General features: G+C 45.7%; 1 protein-coding gene across 4 annotated transcripts in view; it reads right to left on the minus strand.

The window, feature by feature from the left end:
* Hel89B (histone acetyltransferase 1) overlaps positions 1-25,340 on the minus strand; it is a 118,814-nt gene that overhangs the window by 82,843 nt on the left and 10,631 nt on the right. For 3 of the 4 annotated variants that reach the window (XM_089586121.1, XM_089586122.1, XM_089586119.1), the window contains exons 1-3: positions 22,711-22,928; positions 7,078-7,201; positions 1,166-1,286 (exon numbers count right to left, since the gene is read on the minus strand). In XM_089586121.1, the coding sequence (XP_089442247.1) occupies positions 1,166-1,286; positions 7,078-7,201; positions 22,711-22,769 (304 nt within the window). In that variant the 5' untranslated portion in view covers positions 22,770-22,928. Of the gene's footprint in view, positions 1-1,165; positions 1,287-7,077; positions 7,202-22,710; positions 22,929-25,340 lie in introns of those variants that run through there. The other variant, XM_089586123.1, reaches the window with a different exon arrangement.

The following is a 25,340-nucleotide window of genomic DNA, read 5'->3' on the forward strand; positions in this document are numbered from 1 at the left end:
TTTTCACACAGGTACCATTTAGAAGAAAGGCAGCAATGACAAAACTTAATATCTAGGTCAAATCGTGTAGTAAGAAAATAAGTGCGCAAGGTCTAATTAAAAAATATTTTACATGAACAACGATACGCTTGTTGGCACATAAGAAGGAATGACAAGGAAGTTAGTTTCGAGAATAACAGCAAAAAGGATTAGAAATAACTATGAATGCTGTACTGTCCAGATGGGTTAAAATCCACTAAATTTCTAGCTGAGCTCATCCCCCGTCTTGCTTTAATTTTATTTGCCTTTGTTCGTGTGGCAGGGCAATGTTGGTAGGCTAACAAACAACCAACGAACTCCAAATGTCGTGTGTCCATCTTGGGAGCATTCTAGCTATTAAATACAAATGAAAATAGACACAGAGATTAAGAAACAATTATCATAATCAATCTAAGTTTAAAGGTGCACTGAAGAGAAATCTGAACTCGTCTTTTTGCCGCTGGAACTCGATCTACATGTTAAGAGCATTCTTAGAAACTTCGAATTATTGCCCTGTGTGGCCGATTTCCCTAATTAAATCAGATTAACGTCCGGCTCCCGCCTTTATTTTTTTAATTCTCCACCGTACAGTGGGCGGAGTCGACGAACGCATGGAGTGCCTTTGAGCCAGCTCCGTGAAGACTTTGCTTTCGCTTTATTTTGTTTTTTAGGTTTCCATGAATAAATAGTTTCATTCGCAGATAATATAGCCGCAAAATAAGCCTGCCGAAATAAAAATACGTGCAGTCTATTTGCTTCTACGGATTACTACGTACTACTCCGCCAATGGCAGAGCGGCAAGCCGCCATGGGACTGGGTGAAAGGCACTCCATGCGTTGGTCGAGTCCGCCCACCGTATGGGAGAATTAAAAAAAAAAAAAAGGCGGGAGCCAGACGTTAATCCGATTTAATTAGGGAAATCGGCCACACAGGGCAATAAATCGAAGTTTCTAACAATGCTTGGAACGTGTAGATTGAGTTCCCGCGGCAGAAAGACGAGTTCAGATTCCTCTTCAGTGCACCTTTAAAAGAATTAACAGTAATAAATCCCATTCCACAAAAACTAGGGAATTATTCTGCTGTGAACTGAACTGCCGTTGAGAAGGCCACTGCACAAGGGGGTACAACAAAAAGAGACCCCCCCTACCTTGTTCCTCCCTGGACAGGCCTGGTGGGTCCCACTGGGGCACGTGCGATATGATGGCCTCCACAGCCTGGCTGGCAGCTATGCGGGTGTCCCAGCACGAGCTGTGCAGGTACTTGCGGACCTGTTAACACAAACACCACAGAGAGAGAGAGAGAGCGCTTCACGGTGTGCTCCTCCTTTCAGAAGCTTTCTCCTCTCGCAGGAAACACAATGGACACAGAACAGCAAGATGCCACAGGCACAGCATGCACTGTTGTGAACGAAGCAAGCAGCATGTTGCACCCTGAGGTTAAATCCAGGGTTCGACAGAAACCCGTCTGGTCAGGAACATTCATGGCGGGAAATAACACGCACCAACCAACCATTAGACACAAACAAAAAGACGTTTCGGCTCCGCTACGGGAGCCTTGTTCACAATGAAAGGGAGAATGAAGTGAGGGTTTATTTTAAATGCTTCATGGTGTGATGTAAGTAGCGCGTACAGATCGGGGGTAGATTTCCTTCGTTACGGTTTAACGTCTGTGACGGGGTTTGGATATTAATGGATTCGAGGTAAGGCCTTGTCGTCTTGTTCTTTTCTTTTCCAAATATCCTCGCTCTATCCCAGTCAATGGCATGACCCATGGAAACGGCATGTTCTGCTAGTGCGATTTTTGCCACGTGCCTCTAGTTGACATCATTGTTGTGCTGCTGCAATCTTTTGGGAAAATCACCCATTTCATCTATGTACGCTTGGTCACAGCCAGCGCGCAACAGATCTTGTAGACAACGCCAGGGAACTTGTCTTTTTCCAGCTTATCCTTCACTTTCACTACTGCATGTCCAAGCTTGCGTGTAGGAACGTGCACGATGTCGACATCACAGGACCGGAATATGCGGGACAGGCTCTCGCTTATGCTGGGTACACAGGGTATTGCAATCCTTTTTCTAGGTCGGCGCTTGTTATTTCCCGCCATCCTGAGGTTAGTGTTCAAAAATATGCAGCCACGGCCAGCATGTTCCTTTTAACCGTTCAACCCCAAACCCCGAGCTGTACTTGTCATGGGAGACAGCACCACCATTGCCAAAGACGAGTTACGCTCGGCAATTGCGTCGACTGCAATTTTCAACACTAGAGGGCGCCAGTTGTCCATGAAACATGTTTTGTGCCTTTCTGCACTTTTTAAGCATGACAGCAGCCATTTTCAGCAAAAATCATCAAAAAAATTAGGCGATTTCGGTACGCTTTCCGAAAATTGGTTGGACGGATAAAGGGTTAATATGGGACATGCCGCATCACCCAAATAAATAATACATATCACATCTAACCATGTCAATTACGGATATCCAGAGCGTAGCAGTAAAGATGCGACATGTTGACAGCTAGTGCAGTGTTTGTTCTCTTTCTGGCAAAAAGAAAAAAAAAATGGCTGAGGCTTAGCTAAGGTTAAGCCTAGTCAGATGCGAAGCATATTGATGGCTAGGCTTGGTCGTCCCTCAAATCGGCCCTGCTTCTAGGCGGCATCCCAACACTTGGCCGCCTCGTAAGTGCCCGGAGAGCGAGGCAAGCTCAGCTTTATACCGCTGCTGTAGCGTCACGTGGTCAGCTGCAGCGCCTCTGATGTGGAGCCTCCACCGCCGCGGCCGACCGCGCGAGCCGGCAGCCCATCTCTCCTCTGCTGTGACGTCATGTTGTCACGTGGTGTCACCTGGTCACGCTAAAGGTCAATGGTAGCTCCACCGCCGCGCTCGAGGGGCTGTAGTGTAGCTCTAGTAATATGCTTCACATAAAAGCCTTCTCAAGAGCAGTCAGAAACTCCAAAATATGGGCTTATGGAACACCGTTTGTAAGTGGGCACTCAAGACGACGAACAGCTGTTGTGCAGCACAAACTAAGCATGCCACAATGCGGTCGACTGCCAGGCAAGCAGACAATGCAAACAAAACAGTGCTAATACTAGTACTGGTGCCCAAGTTGGACTGCCTTAACTTCGTGTTGCAGCTAAAAACCACCAGCGCAAGAAAAAAAGTCCTCTGCTGTGAGAGTACCCCTCTAAAGCCAACATCTGCCTTGTGATAAGTGATTGTGTAGAACTTGATTCAGCTGTGTGTGCATCCATATCAGGCATGCCAGGCAAGTGTGGTCCAGAAAAATGCACAAAAAATGTCTCAAAGTAGTTGCGCAAATGACTACTTATTTTGAAAAATGCGGGTGCGAGGCAGTTTTTGATGGCACAAAAGCAATAGGAGAAGAATTAGAAAAATGATACAGAGAGAGAGAGAACTGTTGAAAGCTGTAGTGACAGGCACAACTGGCTTTAGGAATTTTGACAAGAAGCCTTCACTCAGAATCACTACCTATGGAAAATGCTGGCCTGCAATATGCCGGCCAGCTTTTACATGAGAGAGGATCTGGCCACACACTATGAGCCGCTTCAGCTCTGTTGCAGAAGCATGAAGCAAGTACAAGAAATAGCGCTGTACGTATGACAATAAGAGATCGGAAGAGGGCGGAGTGGGTGAGGGAACAAACGCGGGTTAATGATATCCTAGTGGAAATCAAGAGGAAGAAGTGGGCCTGGGCAGGGCATGTAATGCGAAGGCAAGATAACCGCTGGTCCTCAAGGGTAACGGAAAGGATATTCCACGAGAAGGCAAGAGTAGCAGGGGGTGACGGAAAGTTAGGTGGGCGGATGAGATTGAGAAGTTTGTGGGGACAAAGTGATTGTCACTGCCGAAGGACAGGGCAGGGTCAATTGGAGACACATGGGAGAGGCCTTTGCCTTACAGTGGGCGTAGTCAGGCTGCTGCTGATGATGACAATGATGATGGTACGACATTCCACACACAAGTGATACAAAATTATGCAAAAGGTCATGCAACCGCTGACTCTGGTGCACTTCATTCTGTATGTTCTCACCAAGTCCTAGTGTGCATTGTGTTCAATTGCTTTAAGAAAACCTTAATATTGTTACGTGGCGGCCAGCCGAAGAATGAGGCATGATGAATGATGGACAAGAGATGATTTAACAGCCACTGGCTGAGCATGAGCGCACCGCCCCGCGCCACTGCCAGTTTCGCGTTCTCCGTCACAATATTGAGGGTTTTTTTCTAGGTCTCACTTCTCGCTGGACACCTCAACTGTACTAAGAAGGGTGGAAGGTGGGAGTGAAAGAAGAAAGGGAGGAACAAGGGTCAAATTACGGAACGCTCTCTATCTGAAGACTGCCCCAAAGCCTCACTCCTAATGGTTGGCCCTGACCATGCAAAGACCGTGGTCAGAACTAAAGCCACTGGAACTCTGAAAGTACCGCAACCAGCAGGCGGCGTGCGGGCAACATTGGGGTGTTGTTGCCAGAGGTGGTCCAGCGCGGCGAGCGCGTCGTCTGCTAGGCGAAGAAAGTCTCCCTTTCGGCCGCCTTGTTCATCGGTTTTGCGCAAAAATTAATCAATGAAAGTATTCATGATTGAGAGCTTAGGTGAAATGAGGGTTTACGAAAACCTTGAAAGCGTCGCACGACAGCTGCGCACCCTCTCGTGTTCTTCAGCCCACGGGTGTGAGCTAACAACGCAAGAAGCAGGTTTGTCCTATCACTTCCGTGAGAGGTTCGCAAATGCATGTTTTCGGGACCCGGAAAACTTTAAAGCCAGCAGGCTGCGTACATACGAGCGGGATATAGCGAAACGTTTAGTAAATCGGTTCGCTTGGAAGTCTGAGGCTTATAAAACGCTCCCTTTACGCTGACTGTTTCCTGCCGCCTGTTCTTCCCTCCGTGTGATCAGTCGCCGGTCGGAGGCTTGTCGAAGGTAGTTTTGGCGACCCCAAGGTCGACGAGTCGGCCGAAGGGCCAGATAGCCAGACAGCATGCGGACGCGCTGTGGCTGCATTTCGGCGGAGGCTAAATACAAGAACTCCCGTGTGCAGTGCGATGTAAGTATGCGCTAAATCACTCCAGGTGGCATAAATTCCCCCACTGCGCTCCACTTCCGCACCCCTCATAACTAACATGTCACTTCGGGACGTTAAATTCGCAATTCTTTAGTTTTTATTTAAGCCTCATTAGCCAATATTGATGATCAGCAGGGGAAAAAAATCTCGTAAAGCAACGCCTCCGAAGACATTTATAGCTGTCACACTCACACAAACACACGATGTACACAGACACACGCGGTGCACAAAGACACGCGCGCACACAGATACGAACGCAGACACACGCACTGACAGAGACACGCATACACAGACACACGCGGTGCACAGACACACGCGGTGCACAGACACACGCGGTGCACAGACACACGCGGTGCACAGACACACGCGGTGCACAGACACACGCGCGCGCAGATACGCACGCAGACACACGCACTGACAGAGACACACATACACACCCACGCACACAGACACGCACGCAGACACACGTGGTGTACAAAGACACGCGCGCGCACAGATACGCACGCAGGCGCACGCACTGACAGAGACACATAAAGACGCGCGCACAGCACACATTCGCGCACACAGAGACAGGCGCGCGCACAGTGACACGCAAACGCACGCGGACACACGCTCAGATAGAGGCACAGACACGCGCGCGCACACGCACACAGACACACACATGCATAAAGCGCGCACACAGACAGACACACACGCACATAGACGCAATACTGAACGTGCTACTTCGTAAAACACGCCGTCCAACCACCTCGGAAGCACTGCGCCCCGTCGGCGCCTAGAGCGAGTGGACCATCTATGGAGGCGCCTAATCACGTGATCGCAACTGGCCAATAGGCGGCGCGGCGGCGAAGAGAAAACAGCTGCGGTACTTTCAGAGTTCCAGTGACTTTAGTCGGAACCAGCTAAGAGGAGCGAGGCTTTGACACTGTTTTGAAACTTTCTTCAAATTGAGAGCGTTCCAGGCTCCAAGTTAACATAAAAACTTCAATCACGTGCACTGACATCACACAGCATGCAAGCGCCTTTTGCATTTCATCTTCACCAAAACGTGGCCACTATGGTGAGGTTCAAACCCAGGTACACCCGGCCAAATCTTTAACTGGCTGGAGGCTGGCATTGATAAATGCACCTTGTAAAAGGTTGCTTTTGGTTAAACCGCCAGCATATTCATGCTGTAATTTGAAGCGTGAGATGGCATCTGGAGGTTTTTTTTTTTTTTCACATGATATTCAAGTAGAGTACTTGCCTGCTTGGATAAAATTACAAGAAATCCAAATCGTCCGCATCTGCAAAGAGCCAAAACAAGCGGCATACGCAGCAATGGTTCTGGTCCATATGGCCTCCTCCTCTGGGTAAGCTATCACTACTTCCATGGCGGACAAGTCGTTTACGCGCGAGATGGGATTTCGTGGATCTTTTTTGTTCCTATAATGTTTGAGAGGAGTACTTGCGTGTTTAGATCAAAGTTATCAGAAACATTCATCACCTGCCACTACGAAGAGCCGAAACAAGCGGCATACGCAGCAATGGTTCTGGTGGCGCATTTGCACTTACTCTGGGTAAACGACTTCTCTTCATGAAAGGAGTGGCAGTTTACCCAGAGGAGGAGGCCATATTGACCAGAACTGTTGCTGCATATGCCGCTTGTTTCGGTTCTTTGCAGTGGCAGGCATTATATGAACAAAAAAGGAACCACAAAATGCCATCTCACGCGTCCAATTACAGCATGAATATCCTAGCGGTGTAGCCGAAAACAACCTTTCACAAGGTGCATTTAGCGTTGCAACACACCAGCCAGTTAAGATTTGGTCGGGTGCACTTCGGCTCGGTGGCCAAGCATCCCAACCACTGAGCCACAGCTGAGGGAAAGACCTGGCGGTCTTCGGAGGAAGAGGGAGGAACGTCAGCTGCCGCACAACAGCATGCAACAACAGGCCAAGCGGTCGGTGCAGAGCAGAATCCCTGAGCAGAGGAGGAGGCCCACCTTGGCGAGGAGGTTGTGCAGCTCGTGGGGGTGCAACTTCTGCACCTCGCCCAGCTGGACGGCAGCTGCCCGCCGGGTGACGGGCGACGAGCCCGTGTCCAGCAGGAAGAACAGGCGGTCGAGCCTGCAACAGAAGAGAGGAGAAGAGAGAGTCCTTACTACAACATCGCACACACACACCCCGAGCCAGCTCGCTCGCAAAGAGAACCCCCAGCAAGCAATGGCAATTACGCTGACGCCATGTGCCCTTTCGACATTCTTTCTGAAAAACAAAACCCTTATAGATTAATTCTAAAACAGTACCAAAAAAGACAAGGAGAACAGGAAGAGACGTAAGAACAGGTGCTGACTCACAACTAGGATTTTATTGCACAATAAAATGTGGGTGCGCAATAAAACTGAAAGTAGTGAGAAAATTATATTACATTACATTATATACATTATATTATATTACATTATATAAGGTGGTGTCTCTGCAATAAAATCCTAGTTGTGAGCCAGCGCCTGTTTGTACGTCTCTTCCTGTTGTCCATGTCTTTTTTGTACTGTTTTAGAATGAACGACTCACCAACTCGCCCAAGCTTTTACCTTAACCCTTATAGATGTTTACTTAGGACTACACTGCAGTAGCAGCACAGACGAGAGAAGAAAAGAATGCAAAAACAGGCACTAATAGCCAGTGTAAAGACTGCAAACCTGCCTTCTCTCTACAAAAGTGCCAGGACACCACCACAAGGGTGATAGTAGAAGCTCATGCCATTTCGAAATTCTCCAATAGATGTGCCAACAACACTTCCGTACATCTCAGAAAAAAAGCAAAAAAGAGCTGCTGTTTCTGAATGGCAATAGCGCTGTGAATAATCGGAGGGACGGGAGGTGGAGAAATAATCACGCCATGGATGCACGAGTTGTTTCCTTGTTTTCCCTTCCCTTGAGTCATCACGAGCCTGGTGCCTATATAAGCCAGGTCGAGGCGATACATGCAGTTGGTAGTCAGTGCCTGTGTTTGCATCCTTCTCTTCTCTCATCCATGTTGCAACTGCACTGTAATCGTAAGTGCGCACAACCAACTAGCCAGCCATTATGTATTAAACTCTGCAGATGGGTGTCCAGTGATGAAGAGTTCAATATACTGTGCACGGTACTAAGTCGCATCGGCCACAATGCACAGTTTCAAAGTCCAGTTAGATCCTGCGGCCAGCTTGCGGAAGATACACCGTGTATTGCCACACATAACATTGCTCCGAATCTTCTCCCCTTCGGCGGTTGAAGCAGTCTGCTCTTTGAAGCGAACCATGCTGACTTTCCGTTCATGAACATTCCGCACAGTCAAAAACTTTTCCTGGAGCGCTATGACATCGTACTTCCCAGAGGAATGCATCACGATGCATGCGCTCGAAGCAGTAAGCCCGTAACAATGCAGTTGCGAAGCTTACAGTCCGAAGCAGGCGAGATCAAAGATGTTGAAACGGCTCACCTTCCATGCCTTCTAAGCAATCGCGAGCGGTGCGACTGAATAGACAAAATACCGAAGATTGGGGCTAGTTGGTATGACATGCTGAATCGGGCAGTGCTAACTTGGGCAGTATTTTGGACAAAGGACAGAGAAACGAACAGGATGACCGCTTACTTGCGACTGTTTATTTTTCAAGCAGGTAGAGGTCTTTTATAGCAAAAGGGGAGGGGCACACACAATGACATTTCATTCGAACATTCACATGGGCAGATTTATAACGTTTTCTTGGCCGTCTGATTTCAGATAGCAGAATTCTTTCTTGGCGAACGCTTTAGGTGGGCTGCTCGCGTATTTGTCCTCTTCCATTGTTATCACTGAAAACGTTTCAGTTATTTCTCAGACTTTCCCGTCTTGTTTTTTCACTTAAGTTTGTTTTTCCCTTTGGTTTGCGAGGGGTCTGCTTGTTTTTCAAGCGACACTTTGGAATGCACGCTGGCAGGTTGCCGGGATGCACAATATCTTCACATGCACGCTCGCACTCTGATTCAGGCACGCGCTCGCCTGCCCCAAGTACGCCCTCTTCTGCACGTCAGTCGGATCTTGTTCTTGACACCACACCCGCTTTCCATTTTCTTGTGCAAGCCATCATATGAGCTCACTGCTTTGCAGAGCCCTCGAATCTTGATGGGTGCCAAGAACACCGCAGTAATGTCGTATTTTTCGCCAACCTTTTTCAGCCGAAGTGAACAATTGCGCACGTACGGCACAACAGCTGGATGTCTCATTTGTGTTTCTTCTTCTACTGTCTTTTTCCATCTGCTCGGCTTCCTATCCATATTTATTTTAGAACGTTTCCTGCAACACCTAGTGATCTGTTTCAGTCACCTCATGCCATCTTTCCACACCGTGATCATTCTTCTAAAATTAAACGCGTAAAGTGTCATTCATCTTCTTAAGCCAATTTATTCATTCCCCGTACAATCATTAAATGGAACGATTTCCCACCAGTCATCACCATAGAAACTGACATCAAAAAATTCCAACAGCTTCTTTGCTATGACACAAATGTGTAAAATTTGCCGTTTTTGTTTGTGTTCATTTTTCCTTTTTGTGTTATGCCTTATGTTGTCACTTTTTTGGTTGTATGGCACTTTTTGCTAAAATATATCGCGCTTATTAATGATTGTATCCCCCCCCCCCCCTATGCATACCGTCTTCTGGAGGGCCTTTAGTGGTAACGCGAATAAATAAATAAATAAATTAATAAACTGTTTCATGAATCTGCAGGCTCTCAAACTTTTCACTTGAATTTCGAGGCTTTTTTAAAACTTTTTGTGGGCAAGAGTTCTTAACGGACTGTTTCGAGCACAGCAATGCAAACCTCTCGCACGATCTTGAGATCTTGAGGAGCGGCCAGAATGGAACTTCATGAAGCCTTTTTTGCCGCTTGTGTTGTACAGTCACGAGCAAAAAATATTAGCACAGATCACTGGCGGTCAGAATTCGTATATCTCACCACGCAGCGCTGCGGTACGCAGACCTGCTAATCGGGCCGTTTCCATGTTTTGCAGCCTAGGGGGGGACGGCAGGAAGTAAGCTTTATCAAGCGCGCACCGCCCGAGCATTGAAGTTTGGTTTGGTTTGGTTTATGGGGTTTAACGTCCCAAAGCGACTAAGGCTATGAGAGACGTCGTAGTGGAGGGCTCCGGAAATTTTGACCACCTGGGGTTCTTTAACGTGCACTGACATCGCACAGTACACGGGCCTCTAGAATTTCTCCTCCAAAGAAATTCAACCGCCGCGGCCGGGATCGAACCCGCGTCTTTCGGGTCAGCAGCCGAGCACCATAACCACTGAGCCACCGCGGCGACTTGAGCGTTGAAGTCACGGTGGTTGAAGTGCCGACCCTACGTGACTGTGCATGCTGCATTTGTTTTGGCTCGGTTATCAAGCAAAGATGGCTTCTTTCTATTACTGTTTTTTTATGTCCGCGATGGTTTGTCAAAAGGAACTCGCGGGAACAATAGCTGATAACGCTGCTTTTAGCCAGTAATTTTGCTGGACCGTGGTAGTCCACTGAACCCCCCTAATACTGTAGAATGGGAACGGCTCGGCACTCTCGTTATCAGCCTCTTCGCCACCGGCAGCGCCACGCGTTGTCATTCCGGCGCTCTGGTGTTCCGTCTCGTGTGCTAATCTTTTTTACCCGCGACTGTACATCCAACACGTAGGTGAGGCATTTAACTCTACCTGGATGTCGAGAAATTGCAGGCAGGAAGAGCCAGGGACATCGCAGGTAAATTCCAGGCCATGGAAAGCACGACAACCTACTTCCAAGATCCCTTTCTCTCTTGGAACGTTCCTGCTTGCTCAAGAGCCAAAAGAATAAGATAGTGACGCACCTAAAGCAGGCCTTGATGCTTACGCTGCCTAAACGTTCCCTCGAGTTCTCGCCATCCAGCAAAAATAAAACAGAGGAAGAAAGGTGTCGGATGTCGAGCTGTTGTGCCATACGTCGCTCACATCAGCTGAAAAAAGACTGGCAAAAAACACGACATCCCTGCGTTTCACCTGGACCCATGCAACCCGAAGTTCGGAAAAGCAGACATGAGTGTAAAAGCAAAGGACAGGAAAGTCGGGGAAGTAACCGAAGCCTCTTCAGAGATGACAATGGAAGAGAATGAATACGCGAGCAGCCCATCTATAGTACTCGTCAAGGAAGAATTCCTGCATCTGAAATCAAACAGCCAAGAAAGCATCCCCATCAATACGCCCCCGTGAATGTTGGGGAAAAAAAAAATGCCATCGTGTGTGCCCCTCTCCTTTTCCAATAAAAGGTCTTCAACTGCACGAAAAATAAACGGGCCTATCCCATGTCCATTCTCTCCGGAGTTCGTCTGGTGTATGCGCTTAAAGCTTACCGAAAACTGTCTACAAGTTCTTTTGAAACTGGTAGACATTTCTTGCCCATGGTTAACCCTTTCAGACGCTTTGTACACAATTGCGTAAGCGGCAAACTTAGTTTTTTCTGAGAAACTGATGCACTTAACAGTGATTTCATTATTTCAGTCAAATTGAGCCCCCTTCTTGTTGCAAATAAGTTGCTTGTTTGTACCATGTAGCGAATGCAGTAAATAATATTTCACATAACAGTGAGCTAGGTAGCGCTTTGTTCGCCGTTTCTGTGCAGACAGATTTTGCCGCGAGTGAAAGACATCGATGATCTTTGCTCAATTTCGAGCGTAATGTGCATCTTCGGAACACAAAGTGATTCCATGATCCCCAGGGTGCTTACCTGACACACGAGAACATTTCGATGGTACTATTTCTAACAAATATGACACTTTGCACGGAATTCTCCACATCATTGTAAGAACTGACCTGCTGGTCTTTTATGCTCGAAAACAAACAAATTCTCTTTCTTGAGGCCTGAATATGCCACTCAGGTGAAAAAATAATTGATTTCAGTCAAAACAAAAATGGCGGCTGAAAGGACTTGACATTTTTTGCCTACGGTTAACAGACCTATCTAGCCTTCATAGCTGAAAAAAAAAAAAAATCTGAGAGGTTGCTTTGCAAGCATGAGCAGCCAAGGAGTAAGAACAGAAAATATGAACTCTAAATAACTCTAAACCAACAATAATGCATCAATAGCAATAGTAATTCATACTAAAGGCATCCTGACCCACCTTACATTTTTTTCTTTTCTGAGGCTTCATCTTTCATCTAGGCCTTGCCAGCAAGCTGCCAAGGCATCATCAGCCCTTTACGTGCATACACGCAATGCACCAGGAGAAGAAGTGACAGGTGAGCTAGTAGGTTGACACTGCACGTGAGGGGGCAGGAACAGTTCTGATGGGATGCAAGACACGGGCAGCATGCGTCCTGTTTGCTTGCTTCTCTGCACTGTCTTGCATCCCTTTTGCACGGCTGCCACCCCTCAAGATGCAGTGCAGTGGGTCAATCTTTCATGGCATCTTCTCCAAGATGCGCTCGGGACGCAATTGAAAATGTGTATCCCTTCCCTCCCAGTTAATGATGTACGCCAATCACTACATCACACTAAACGAAGAAATCATGATAGGCACGTCAGGCCTTAACATCACGCGCTGCAATACATCCAAGTTTTCTTTTTTAAAAAGATTGTGCCTGAGATACAACAGGCTCACGAGATAGTGACAGTTTAAAGGAACACTGAAGAGAACTCCATCCAACTGTCGTTCTCGGTAAAAATTTGCACTTTTGTTAACATTTCTTCGGCAGCAAAAGAATTCTTTTTTACACCCCACATATCTTGCAGGAAGAATGAATCAAAAGTTAGTTAGCCCTCAGTGTGCCACAAATTAAAAGATTACATCAAAAACATCAAAGGTCCCGATAACTTTACAAAACTTCTACAGTTGCAAAGCAACACAGTTTCTTTCCTAGCGGCTAGCAGCACCTCTGACATCATCACAGCTTGCAGCTCTCAGGGCAAGTAGGTTTCGGTGTTCAAACGCCGCAACGAGTCCCAGTCTTTTTAAAATGAGGCAACAAAACCAGAGGTGCTTCTCTTAACGAACATCACACAAGCCACACTCGGCTCAAGCAGGTACCGCAAATTTACATTTACAAGCCTTTGTTTCTCGGCAGCTGTTGCACGGTTCTTTTTCATTTTACTGCGATCATTTCTTTTTTTAAACGCACAAAGAAAAAACCACTACAGGCTGCTTGCAAAACAGCTGTGGCACGACACCCCGACATCGCTATTCCCCACAGGAGGTCAAATCGCAGCGAAACTACAACGGCACGCAGCAAAGGGTGCCTCGTGAGAAGGAAAACGAGGAGGAAAGACCGGAGCGAGCCCTCGGTACGTCTCTGCCGAGTGTACGTGCAGATGTCCCCCTCTTCGCATTTTGCCGATACAAGCCGCAATGGCTGCTGGGACACAGCCCTGGATGGCAACATTTTATCTACTCAAAGTATCCTTGGGTAGGATAGTGTAAGTGCACCTAGGCAGGTATTCCCGCACTTGCAAGTAGGCATCATGCTGCCGCCAAGTTCCTTTTCATGCTTTATCATGGGTCTGTTGATATCAACAAAGATCGGTACCAGCAGCCACCCCACTGCCACACTGTGACACATTGTCAAATTCTGATAAGCACGTGACAAGGCCACATGTTGCAATGCATTTTCTTCTTTAGCCATCTGCAATTCTTTACCATGGGATGTTGTTGACAATCACTGTGTGTCTAGCTTTGTCACTAAATTAGAATCTTTCACCATCATCATTTATTTACCCTTTAGGGCATTACATAGGGAGGGGGGTAGCAGTCGTTACATAATGCAGTGGTCGGTAATCATCAACAAGAAATACAAAGCAGCTCACGAACAACTTGGAGAGAGAGATAAGAAACACACACACTCAAAAACACGAAAAAATAACCCAGCCCTTGAAATGTGCTGCTAATAACTGCCTGAATTTCCATTCTCTATTCCATTCTGTAATGTGGGAGTTTGCTCTTTTCAAACCTGGGTGGAATGATGCGTTTGCTTGAGTATTACACCGATATGCTAATATCTCGCAGAAAGTGATAAACCCTGTGCCTACCCCTGCAAACCACTCACTTTATGGGCCTGTACTCACAGTACACAGGCTCACAGTACTGCTAAATAAATAAATAAATAATAATTCAGGGCAGGAACGGAATGACCTCCAAAGAAGGTGCTCCTCTTGAAACATGATTAGGTACTGGTCAAATGTTTAGGGGAATCCCCCAAGGTGGAGTAGATTCGTTATAAGGGAGTAATTGCTCATTGACATCCACCCGAGCGCAGCCATTCGGCTACAGAGGAAAGCTATACAGCTTTCTCAGAAACTTCGCAGTTAAAGGGGTAGAGACAAGATTTTTGTGTTGTACCTCTGGGTTGTAAATAATGTGTAGCGATTCAGTGAGCATGGAACACCATCTTAGAAGCATGAACTCGCATTATATAATTAATAATCGTACTATTTGCACCCAGCAATTTCGGTTTCGGTTCGTAGTTGCCAGGTTTTGCCAGGCTCTTGCATGACGTCAAAAACCAGACAATGCGTTGTCACGTGGGTCCAGAAAGCCGTGACGTCGTTGTAGGCATGTCGTCTGCTTGACACGCACGTGGTAAAGAACCCCAGGTGGTCGAAATTTCCGAAGCCCTTCACTATGGCGTCCCTCATAGCCTGAGCCGCTTTGGGACGTTAAACCCTACTAAACCAAACATCTATAAGGGTTTTGTTTTACAGAAAGAATGTCAAAAGGGTGCATGGCGTCAACGTAATTGCCCTTGTTTGCTCGGTGATCTCTTTGCAAGCGAGCTGGCTAGGGGTGTGTGATGTTGTAGTAAGGACTCTTGCTTCTCCTCTGTTCTGTGAAAATTTCCGATCTTTGGATTTGGCGAATGCCACAAGATGTCTATGCGCAGTTTGGGCAGGGGGAGAGAAGCCTTCGCTGAAGCTGCAGGATGCATTCTTTTAGTTTCCGGGCATGTGAAACAATAGTGCCTTTAGTACTGCACAAAGCAAACTTGGCTATTATCAGGTGACAACGGATGTGTGCACTCTATTTCTTTAGGGCATGCAGAATCTTAAGGTGATCCTGGCAATGGGTTGCTTCTACAGCATCGGCAAAACTTTCAGTCACATCAGGGTCATCAAGGCCATAAAATATTTTATTATTCCATTGCGGTCGGTTTCCGGTCTGGTCTAAACATGTTTCCAGTGCAAAATCTCAGCAGGCTGGCTGGTTGGTGTCAGTTTGGAGCAGAATCAAAGTTTGCTCGGGGGTTGTAAGGTTTCATTAGTGATTCCTGAGTTCAGTCGTCCTTTTGTTCAGATTGGAAATAGTTTTGTCTGATGTTAGGACATGGTTTTCTTAGTTCCTATACGATGCCTATACAATGAGTGGAATTTGATCGGCAAAAATGTTGCACAGCTCAACAAGAATGGCTGCAGTGTCAGGGCTGGGGTTAGTACCAACATCACCCGATAACAGCAGCAGAACAGTCAGCAGCGATAGCACTGGGACACTGCGGCCTCTGCAGCTACCCTTAAAGAAGCGGTTGCTTGCTTCCTCTGAAAAGAGGCTCTGCTGTTCACTAGCCAGCAGAGTCAGGAACAGCGGGTCGGTGGCTTTTGCTCTGGCACGGCCACCAACCCCATGAAGTGTTGGTCACAGCTGCTGCAGCTGTGCTCACAGGGCTCGCTTAATGGCTTTGAAAGGAACAGGACTGCCTTTAAGGTTTCAAACCAAGATATACCGGTCGAACTCCCCCAAACTTGCTCAAATGTTGCAGACTTCCTTCACGCGGAGGCCCTGAATGTAACACAACTTTCAAGTGCCTTTGACCAGACTGCCTCCGCCTGCAGAGGCCACAGATGGGAAGGCTGTCCCACGTTTAATACACGTATATCGTCCATTCGCACCGTTCCAAACGGACACCAGCACAACAAACAGAGCATCATTAAACATTGAAAAATTATAAAGATTATAAACATAAAGAAAGGTTATCATTTTTAACATGTTCGTTTTCGTTCCAGATAGAAACAAAGCAGGCACTATGAAATTTGCTATCAGTCTTCTGAATGGATGCAGACTGCATTAGAGTGTAAAAGTAGACGAAAATTTTATCTAGTTATGTTTATTTTTGTTTTCCTTTGTTTTTTCACCAATGTACCTTTTTATTAAGGTCTACTGGATGCAAAGTCCTGAATTTCTGTATAAAAGCAGAAATGTTTATTCTACAGATCTGAGAATAAAACTGTGTTTTGAGCAAAAATATTTATTATGTCTTTCCTTGCTTGCTGCAATAAATTGCCCCCTATGAAGTTCTTTTGTTTTTCATAAATATGCAAACTGGCTTAGGCTATAGTTTTTAGTTCCAGTCATGTGAAAGGCATCGACTGAAACCTGTGGAAAATTACATTTGGTTATAGTTACAGGGAAAAAGGTACATAAAGCTCCAAAAATGCAAACAAAGCCTCTGCCAAATCCCGTATTTCTGCTTGAAATAATGAAAAAAAAAAGAAAGAATGCTTTAATGGTTTATGGGGTTTAACATCCCAAAGCGACTAAGGCTATGAGGGATGCCGTAGTGAAAAAAAAAAAAAAAGGATCTAAAGAAAGCACTTTTGTAGTCGTGGATAGCAAAGTAATATATTTTTGGAAGGCTAAAGAAATGTTTTATCAAAAGGTCGCAAAATCTAAAAATATATTTTTTTTTTTATAAAACAGTCTCACCCCACCTTAAACTTAAAAGGTTAAAATATGAGCACCATTAACAACTGCGTCTGTGTTAACCTATGGTGGACCGTCAAATGGCCTGACCAAAGCAGGCATAAATAATGCAAAAAATAAGTACAAAATAAAAACAAGCACTACAAAAGACTTACGGGAAAAGGTGAGACATGGAATTTATACAGGAATTCTAGGAACCCTAGTTTATTTCTTTTTTTTTTTTACACACATAAATACTCCTAAAGGAGCCAGAGCAAGTCTGCATAGGACCTTTCCCATTTATTTGACACATTCCATTTCCATAGATCACTTATTCACCCGGCATATGTTAAGCAAGCACTTCAAGGAAATACCAGCTGGGGCCAGAGAGATTCGGACCCAAGACACCAAACGTGCGACATTTGCCCACAACTTTGAAAAGCCAGAAAGCTACCTCGCAGTGAAAAACCGCAGTGACACCCTTCAAGAATTTATGCATTTATGGTCGAGTGGATTCCCGGCCAGCCACGACTGGCCACTGCTTCCAAATGCAACCCTACAGTGAGAGGGAGTCAAGAGGGGAAACCACAGAGCTGCGAGAGCATGAAGCACTGCTAGCTTCACGACAGCTTCACAAGCACAAACCAAGCATGAGCTTTCCAAACGGCGAGGCCACCAGAAGAAAATTACGGAGGTCTTTCAAGACTGCTTATGTGCTTTGAATGCAAAGATACTGTATCACTGCGAGCTCTGTTGCGAGGTTCATTAAAGATCCCTTCCCTTCTAATTACACGCCTGCTCGTTAGCACACTGTCATAAGGAAACGCGTACACTAAGTTCACCTTTATTCATCAAGAAGTAACACAGTTTTGTGGCCTAAGGGTTGCGTGCTGGCCTCGCAATCTGATGGTCCGTGGTTCGATTTCCCAACCTTTGGAAAAAATTTAATTTTTTCTTCTTTGCTGTAGATGTTACTATCTTACGGTCTACTGCTGACGTCATGCGAGAGCATGGTGACGCCACTGAAGAATTTCATGCCACGGACGGCGTCTGCTGTGCTAACAAGACAAATAATGCTTACACAGTAAAACAAAAGTGCACTTACTGGAAACCTACACCATGGCACCAACTGTAGACAAACACTACAACACAAGCGCTGTCTGGCAACAGTTGCGAGACCTCTTCTTCGTCCGTCATCTCTGTTCACGCCGTATTTTTTTTTTAAATTAATGTAACCCAACTAGCCGAACTTTACTTCCTACTAACACACTCATGCCCCATTTGGTCTAACCAACCTAAACTGCTTGTCATCTTTTTTTGCATAATTCAATGTAACCACTTCTGCCTGCGCCCGAAAGCGCCTGCAGTGTTCGTAAACGAATAAATAAAATACACGAAAAAAAGCTGCAAATCCTTAATTCACCACAAACACACAGAGTCATCATAAATCCTTGTGTGTTGTGTTTATGGCTCGCTTATTTCACAGACTACCACTGCATATCTGGCAGTATCCAGCATGCTTCGTTGGCCCCGTCTTGTCCAAGAACTGTGCCGACAGGTGTGAAAGGATTCCCAAGCAAGTGTTTGCAAACACGGCTTCTCAAGCTGTGCCCTTCCATCTTGAGAATCCCCATTCACCTGCCGGAAAGCTACCACTTCGTCAATTACTCAAAAGCCAGGCCGTTTCTTCCGAGGATGCCAAACCCCAATGCGGCAGCCATTCAAGTCATTCAGACACTGGCTGAAACGCTCCATTCATGGCCCTCAAAACGAGCCTAAGAAATGACTTCCATTCAGGACACCTAAATACACTTCCCCAAAGAAGTGGTGGCTCCGGTCGGAGCTCTATCGCCGTCATTCCAAGTGACGGCTCCTCTGAGCAATTACAACGAACTGCACCCTATGAGGATCAAACTCAATTCCTAATTAATTCACAGGTGGAGTCTCACTGAGTAGTGTCGTGCCATGCGATGGCCCAGCTCCAAAGAATGGGGACAAGCAATGCACTCTACATATCCCTGATAAAAGGATCAAATTACTGCTCTCGACTAAGTGACATCTCCTAATTAAATTGTACCAAACTCCTCCTGCAGGTCTGTTTTCACCCATAGACGTGCATATGTGACCATATCTGAGGTCTCCTCACAGTGTGTGATGACTTGCTGCGACATCAGTAAAGGCCTCCGTTTACAGCAGCGACTGGCCTTGAGGTCGCCGTCAGCCCACACCTTCGCCTGCCAGTTAGTCTCAGATAGTCACTCCGCCGTCATCGTCCACCGACAGTGAATGCGAGTCGTTGAGTTCAAGTATAGTCAGAGCTATGGCAACTCTCTCCTTCTGTAATTGACTGATAACTACAGTCACTTTTCAGATAGAACAGCAACAGCCTGAATCATGCATATAAAGTATCGAAGGCTGTCTTGAGCTGAAGTCTGAGTAACCTCTTGAATTCAATGTTTGTTGCCTCTTTAGAGTACCCGTCGATTCGGTGATGGTCGACCAGCCTACGCCACTTTGCATAACGCAACGGGAAGCACGGTGTCAAATTCTTGATCAAATTTGGAACTAACAGATTGCATAGCCGCTACACGAGATATGTGCCACTTTGAACAAATGCACAGCGTTCAATACAACTAGCACAACGCCGAGCATATGTCAAACCCCGCGACAAACACCAACACACGGCCACAGCAGACGAACGTTTCTGCACTTTTGCACTCGATTTGGCCGCTGCACTGAGTGCACTAGTGTCACTTGGCCATGATGCATTGCGGCAGCAAAAATCTTGGGTTGTTTTGCCATTAGGTTAAGCTTCTGCACGAATCTGTCTCGGTAGGCCTCCTGCACCTCCTAGCAGTTGACGCTTACAGCTGGCTTTGATAAACACATTGGAAAAGGCCATTTCTGTGGTTATCCAAGCAATTCGTGTGCTTTTTGGGCAGAAAAAAAAAATTGCGAGGACACTTTGGCAACTAAAGTGTTGAGAGTCGAAAGCCAAGGACACTATGCTCTGAAGACTTCCGGTGGATGCGACGTCACGCCGTTGCTGTGGCTATATCAATACCCGAATTATACACCTTTCGGGGATCTGAAGTGTTCATTACGCTTAATTACACATTTTTCCATCTAATTTGACACAAATCCTACGTTTTTTCAATCATTCTGTGAAAATTTTCACTATGCCGTGACGACTTCCGATGGATGTGACGTCACACCGTTCCCGTGGCTATATCGAAGTCCGCGCTATTTCGACCTTTTTGCCTACAATTAAGTAATTAATCTACAGTCATCAAACTTGGCTTCTAGGTCCATTTTTTTCCTCCTCTATCTGCAGCAACCATTGGTTTTCTTCTATCCTTTTCAGTTTCCGAGTTAAACGCGTGTGACACGCTTTGTTAACAGTCGACAGTATGAGCCATTAAAGGCCTTAATATTCACATTTTTTTGCATCCTGCATCACAGGTGAAACAACAGGAATTACAGATATGGAGAGTGGCCTTTAGTGACATGCTTTTCACCAGACTCATATTTCGCGTCAGCTCAGCAAAGAGACTGGAAAAGTTGCCGAAGGACTGGCTTGCAAGTCGTAGAATGTGTTTTTACATTAGAAACAAAAATGAAAACTACATCATACTGCATAAGTAACCTAACTACTCACTCAGACTTTCACGTGCCCTTCCTACACTTTCCGCTCGTCACAACATTCACACAGCTGCTAACCACCGCACAGCTACTATAATTAAGAACACCAATACACAGACGAAGCTTAGTTTACTTTTTTCTTGTGTTGGCCGTTATGTGCTTTGAAGTTTACAATTTTGTTTCCACGCCTGTCATGTGCTTTTTAAAGTCTACACTTGTTTTTCATGCAAAGTGCAACGTGAACAACAGCATTGCTAAGAACTAGCTCTAATTTTGTATACAGCAAAGCACAAGGAGAGCAAAGATTTATTTTAAAAATGCATTGTACAAAACAAATCTTATCTGCTTATGAATGCACGATATATTCGCGAGATCACCAAAAAGAAAACAAAAACTGCTGCAGCTTCTTTTTTCGTACGCTTTCTAAGTGAACAAAAGTGCTAGGCAAAAAGACAACTGTTAACTGTGATCAAAAAATCACCTTGGAAACGACTTAAAAAAAAACTGCAATTTCGTTCACTTAAAAAGCGTAAAAAAAGAGAAGCTGCAGCAGTTGTTTTTTTTTTTTAGCTCAGTTTTAATTTAATTTTTCGATACACTAAGGGCCCATGTGGACATTACATGGAGGAGTTTGATTCTTCAGAAAAACACAACAGACTGCCATGAGTTGAGAAAAGGGGAATGTGATGCAGGAGATAGAAAGTTAAAAGGAGTGAAGGCCAGTCTCGCAGAAGTGGTCGCAGAGGTTGCCAGTGAACCGATTGTCCGTAGTCCACTTTTTATAATCACATTCGCAGTTCCACCGCAGGTCCACACTTACGGAATGTTTCACAACTTCCGACAGTGTCATTCCTGTTATACTTCCCAAACTTCTGTTGTATTTGCTTATGTTGTTACACATGCACTTTTCTAGCTTTCCTAGCACCTGTTCCCTGCTATCTGTCTTTTAATTCATACCTGCCTGGCCTCCTAGTTTGCTTACTCTTACGTTTAGAACTTTTTCGTTTCACTGCAAATCTGTTGTGTTTTTTCGAAGAATCACGCTCCCCCATGTAATTGTCCACGTGGGCTCTTAGTGTATCGAAAAATTAAATTAAAACTGAGCACAAAGAAAACAAAAACAAACTGTTGCAGCTTCTTTTTTTTTCAACTTTTTAAGTGAACAAAAGTGCTGGGCAAAAGGACAACTGTTAGCTGTGATCAAAAAGTCACCTTGTAAACAACTTAAAAAAAAAACAGCAATGGGTACGTTAGTAAGAGCAGTTAGCACAGCAGCAACCTGAACTGAGGAACAGACCCCAAAGCCAACGGCTTGTGGAAAGTTGGTAGCAGTTATCAACCCAAATGCAGGTTTCACATCCCTAATGAATGCTGGCCACTGGCCACAAGTTCATGCACACACCAAAGAGGAAAAGTGAGACAATCTGTGAATTTGAGACTAAACAGAGCAAGCACGACAAGACACGAGGACAGAAGCACGGGGTCACAATCACAGCCCCTAACTGAAGGCTTTGCCATGGCCCACCATCAGCTTTCAAAATTCTGCTGTTATGGCACTTGCATGAAATGTATCCTATGTGCTCTGTTCTGGCTTCTGTGAAGTTGACCACTGTGTCCAGTACAGCGCTGTGCCCCAAGCCTGCTTCTTGTTTGTGACTTTTTACTACCAAGCATACACATTTTACTCAGCACACTGCACACATCGAGGAGCTACACAGCAAATAAGGCGGCTAACTGTGGCACACATTGTGAGAAGCCATCACAGGCCACTCCCAGAGCTCCCTGTTCACCTCACAACAGATTTGGAATCTCGGCATTTCCAGTCTACAGTGGTGGTAATTACGACCCCCATAAAAGCCTGCACTCAACCACCAGTAGGCCGCATCGATGCAGACCCCACAGCAACAACCTATCCAGCTGACAGCTTAATGCTGACAAGTGCCTCAAGGGATCACAAAAAAGCTCCAAACAATGCATCCAGCTTCAACCATCTGACATGACTCCAACTTGCTAAACTATTTTGCATTCAGTGCACACTAGAGAGTCAGAGAAAAAGGTGGCCTATATATATACACAACGTATATATACACACACACATCTTTAGATGTGTCTTAAGATTACAAAAAAGCCCCAAACAATGCATCCAGCTTCAACCACCTAACATGACACCAATTTGCTAAATTATTTTGCATTCAGTGCAGAGAGTCAGGGAAGAAGGTGGCCTATATATATACACAACGCATATATAAACACGCGTTTATACACGAGTTTCAGAACAGGAGCCAGAGAGCCAATCTGACTGACCATGCGTCCCTGAACTGCTCGGGTGGCCGCCACAGCGAAGACCGTGGACCATCATCCATCACAATATCCACCACAGTTGTCAGTTGCCGGGCAGCTGTCGCACATCACAATGCTCATCCATCACTTCATCGCCACTCCATCACAAAACACCGCCCTACATCAAGTGTTGCAGTGGCCGTTCCTACTCCGTCCCAACAGGGAGCCTCTGCTCCGGAAGGTGTGCTCCCAGCCATCTCGTAATACAAGCAGACAAAACCCCCATTGTGTCTGCACCCTCCCCTCCCTCTCTCCTGGGCAAGGGAAGCCCCACGGGCAGCCAGTTCCCGCAGAATATCATGTGTCGCCGTACGCGACGCACATGCGGAAGCAACACTAGCCTAGGTGTGAGCGATTTGGCGGAGCCCAGACAGCCCCAACTGCGCAGCCCAAGCAGCAGACAGTTACTGCGTAATTTCCTTCCCTCAAATACAATTTTCATTTTCTTCATTACAGCCCCTCTTTGATGCAGTTCGGGTGTCCACCGAGATCGCAGAGAATTACTGCCCCATTTCCTTTCCTCAAAAAGTGTTGCGTTCAAAGAGCAAGGCATCGCGTTGAACGGGTTGTGGCGTTCCGTGGACTCCCTGGCAGCTCTACGACACGCTGTCGCGTTCCACTCCTAAAGGCAAAGCTCAAGCGTCATTAATTAGCAGTTAATTAGTACATAATAATTCATCAGTAATTAGCCATTAGTTAGTAATTTGCAATTACTTAGTAATTAGTCAGTAATTATGTGTATCCAGTGGTGATGTCACCAGTGCCACAGAGGCAGTCAAAGTGGTGCAGAAAACGCTTTTGCCTCTACGCACTTTCAACAGTCAAAGTGCCCCCAGAGATGCCGCCGCTGCAGCGATTGCCGCGCCGTTGCTTCCACAATTCTATTCGGGACGGCCATTGGTCAAACCACAGCCAGTCTTCATAGCCGAGGGACTGTACCTTCTTCGACACTAGATGCCCTCCCACAGAATTGCAGATCCCCCCCCTCCACCTTTCGTGAGAAAAGGTAGGCAAAATGTTCCAAACAAAATCCAAGCACGTGACCACACGTGCCTGCATGCACCAAACGCCTGCCAGAAGCTCTACTTCCCCATTCTACCGGGTGATGAAAGCCTTTTGGAGCAAGCACTTCATCCCACAACACCGCCTTACACTCAAATAAAAAGCATTTAACTCGAAGAATGCTCAAAAGTTCTTTTTACAATTGCTGCCCGGACATACACATGACTTTGGGTGCAGGTAAAAAAAAAATTAGTAACCAATTATAACAAATAAATATGTAGAATTACATCAAAGGAGTATAGGCACCTAATTTTTAGGCGCGCATTCTCATTTTTGAGATGATGCATAAGGCGTTAGTATACATGGATTACCATGTCGTATTTGTCTGCGGCCACTCAATTATACTCAAACTTCATCTCTATGCTGTTTCGGTCTCGGTTTCAACAGCCAAACAGTGGCTGCAACGTCAAAGTTCTATATAGGTCACGCAAGGTTTGAAAGAACAGCATCCTTTTAATTATCTACAACGCTAAAGCCAGCCTGCCTCCACAGCTGTTACGACAACTAATGAAGAAGCAGTGATTACATTCCACTTTTTCCATGTCTCACGCAACCTAAACGCAACACTGGCATGGCAGAACTGTTGAAACCAAAACAGCATGAGAGAAAAATTCAATTGTAAATTATTTAGCGGCCCTATGTGAATACCACATGGTGATCCATGCATAGCAATGCTAAGAAGAAAGCATGCTACCAAAATTGGGTGTCTATAACAGTTTATAATGTGGGCGGCACTAGACCTACAAAAGTTCTTCTTACAGCTGACTTAGAGCTTTTTATAGCTCTCTTATACCGTAACTTATACCTGATTCTATTCTTCTACGCAGTTTTGGTTTAAGCTGTCCAAAGAGGTTGTGACGTCGCAAGCCAGCACCAGATCACGTGCAGCCCACAAAAACTGCACCCTTGTTCACCTGCTGCCATTCACGCTTCTGCAGCAGTTTAACACATGAAGGACTTAGTGGTTATAATGCAGTTTTTGTCTATGCCTCAGGCGATCTCAGGCTGAATTGTGATTTAACAATACTGCAGATTGGGCGAGTTGGTTAACATACATCTTGAAAAATTTAGCGCGACACACAAGGACAGAAAGAGCGCTCGTGTCGTCTACTCTTTCTGTCCTTGTGTGTCGCGCTAAATTTTTCAAGATGAATTGTGATGCTGCAAACACCGCCTGGAAACTTCAACCGAAACCACATAGGGAAAAAATTCAACATCCAATTTTCTTTTCAGTGCTAACAAATTCTACATGGTGATCCATGTTTACTAATGTCGTATGCATCATTCTACAGCGAAAACACACTTCAAAAAATTTAGTGTCCCCACTCCTTCAAAGTGCCCGCAATGTCCACGTTTGCTTACATAATAGCTCCATATGACAGGAATCACTCAAAAAGAGCACAGTTCATACCATGAGAGGAGTTTTCGGTCACAATACTGATATATGAAGACCCAGCAGAAACTGCATATTTAAAAACCTGAGACGATGGCAATTTCTTAAGTGCATTCAGTAAAGCCTTTGAAATTGTCCC

Source organism: Amblyomma mixtum, chromosome 4 (genome assembly GCF_055824585.1).
Source record: "Amblyomma mixtum isolate Tamu chromosome 4, ASM5582458v1, whole genome shotgun sequence".
In the NCBI taxonomy this organism is placed as follows: Eukaryota; Metazoa; Arthropoda; class Arachnida; order Ixodida; family Ixodidae; genus Amblyomma; species Amblyomma mixtum.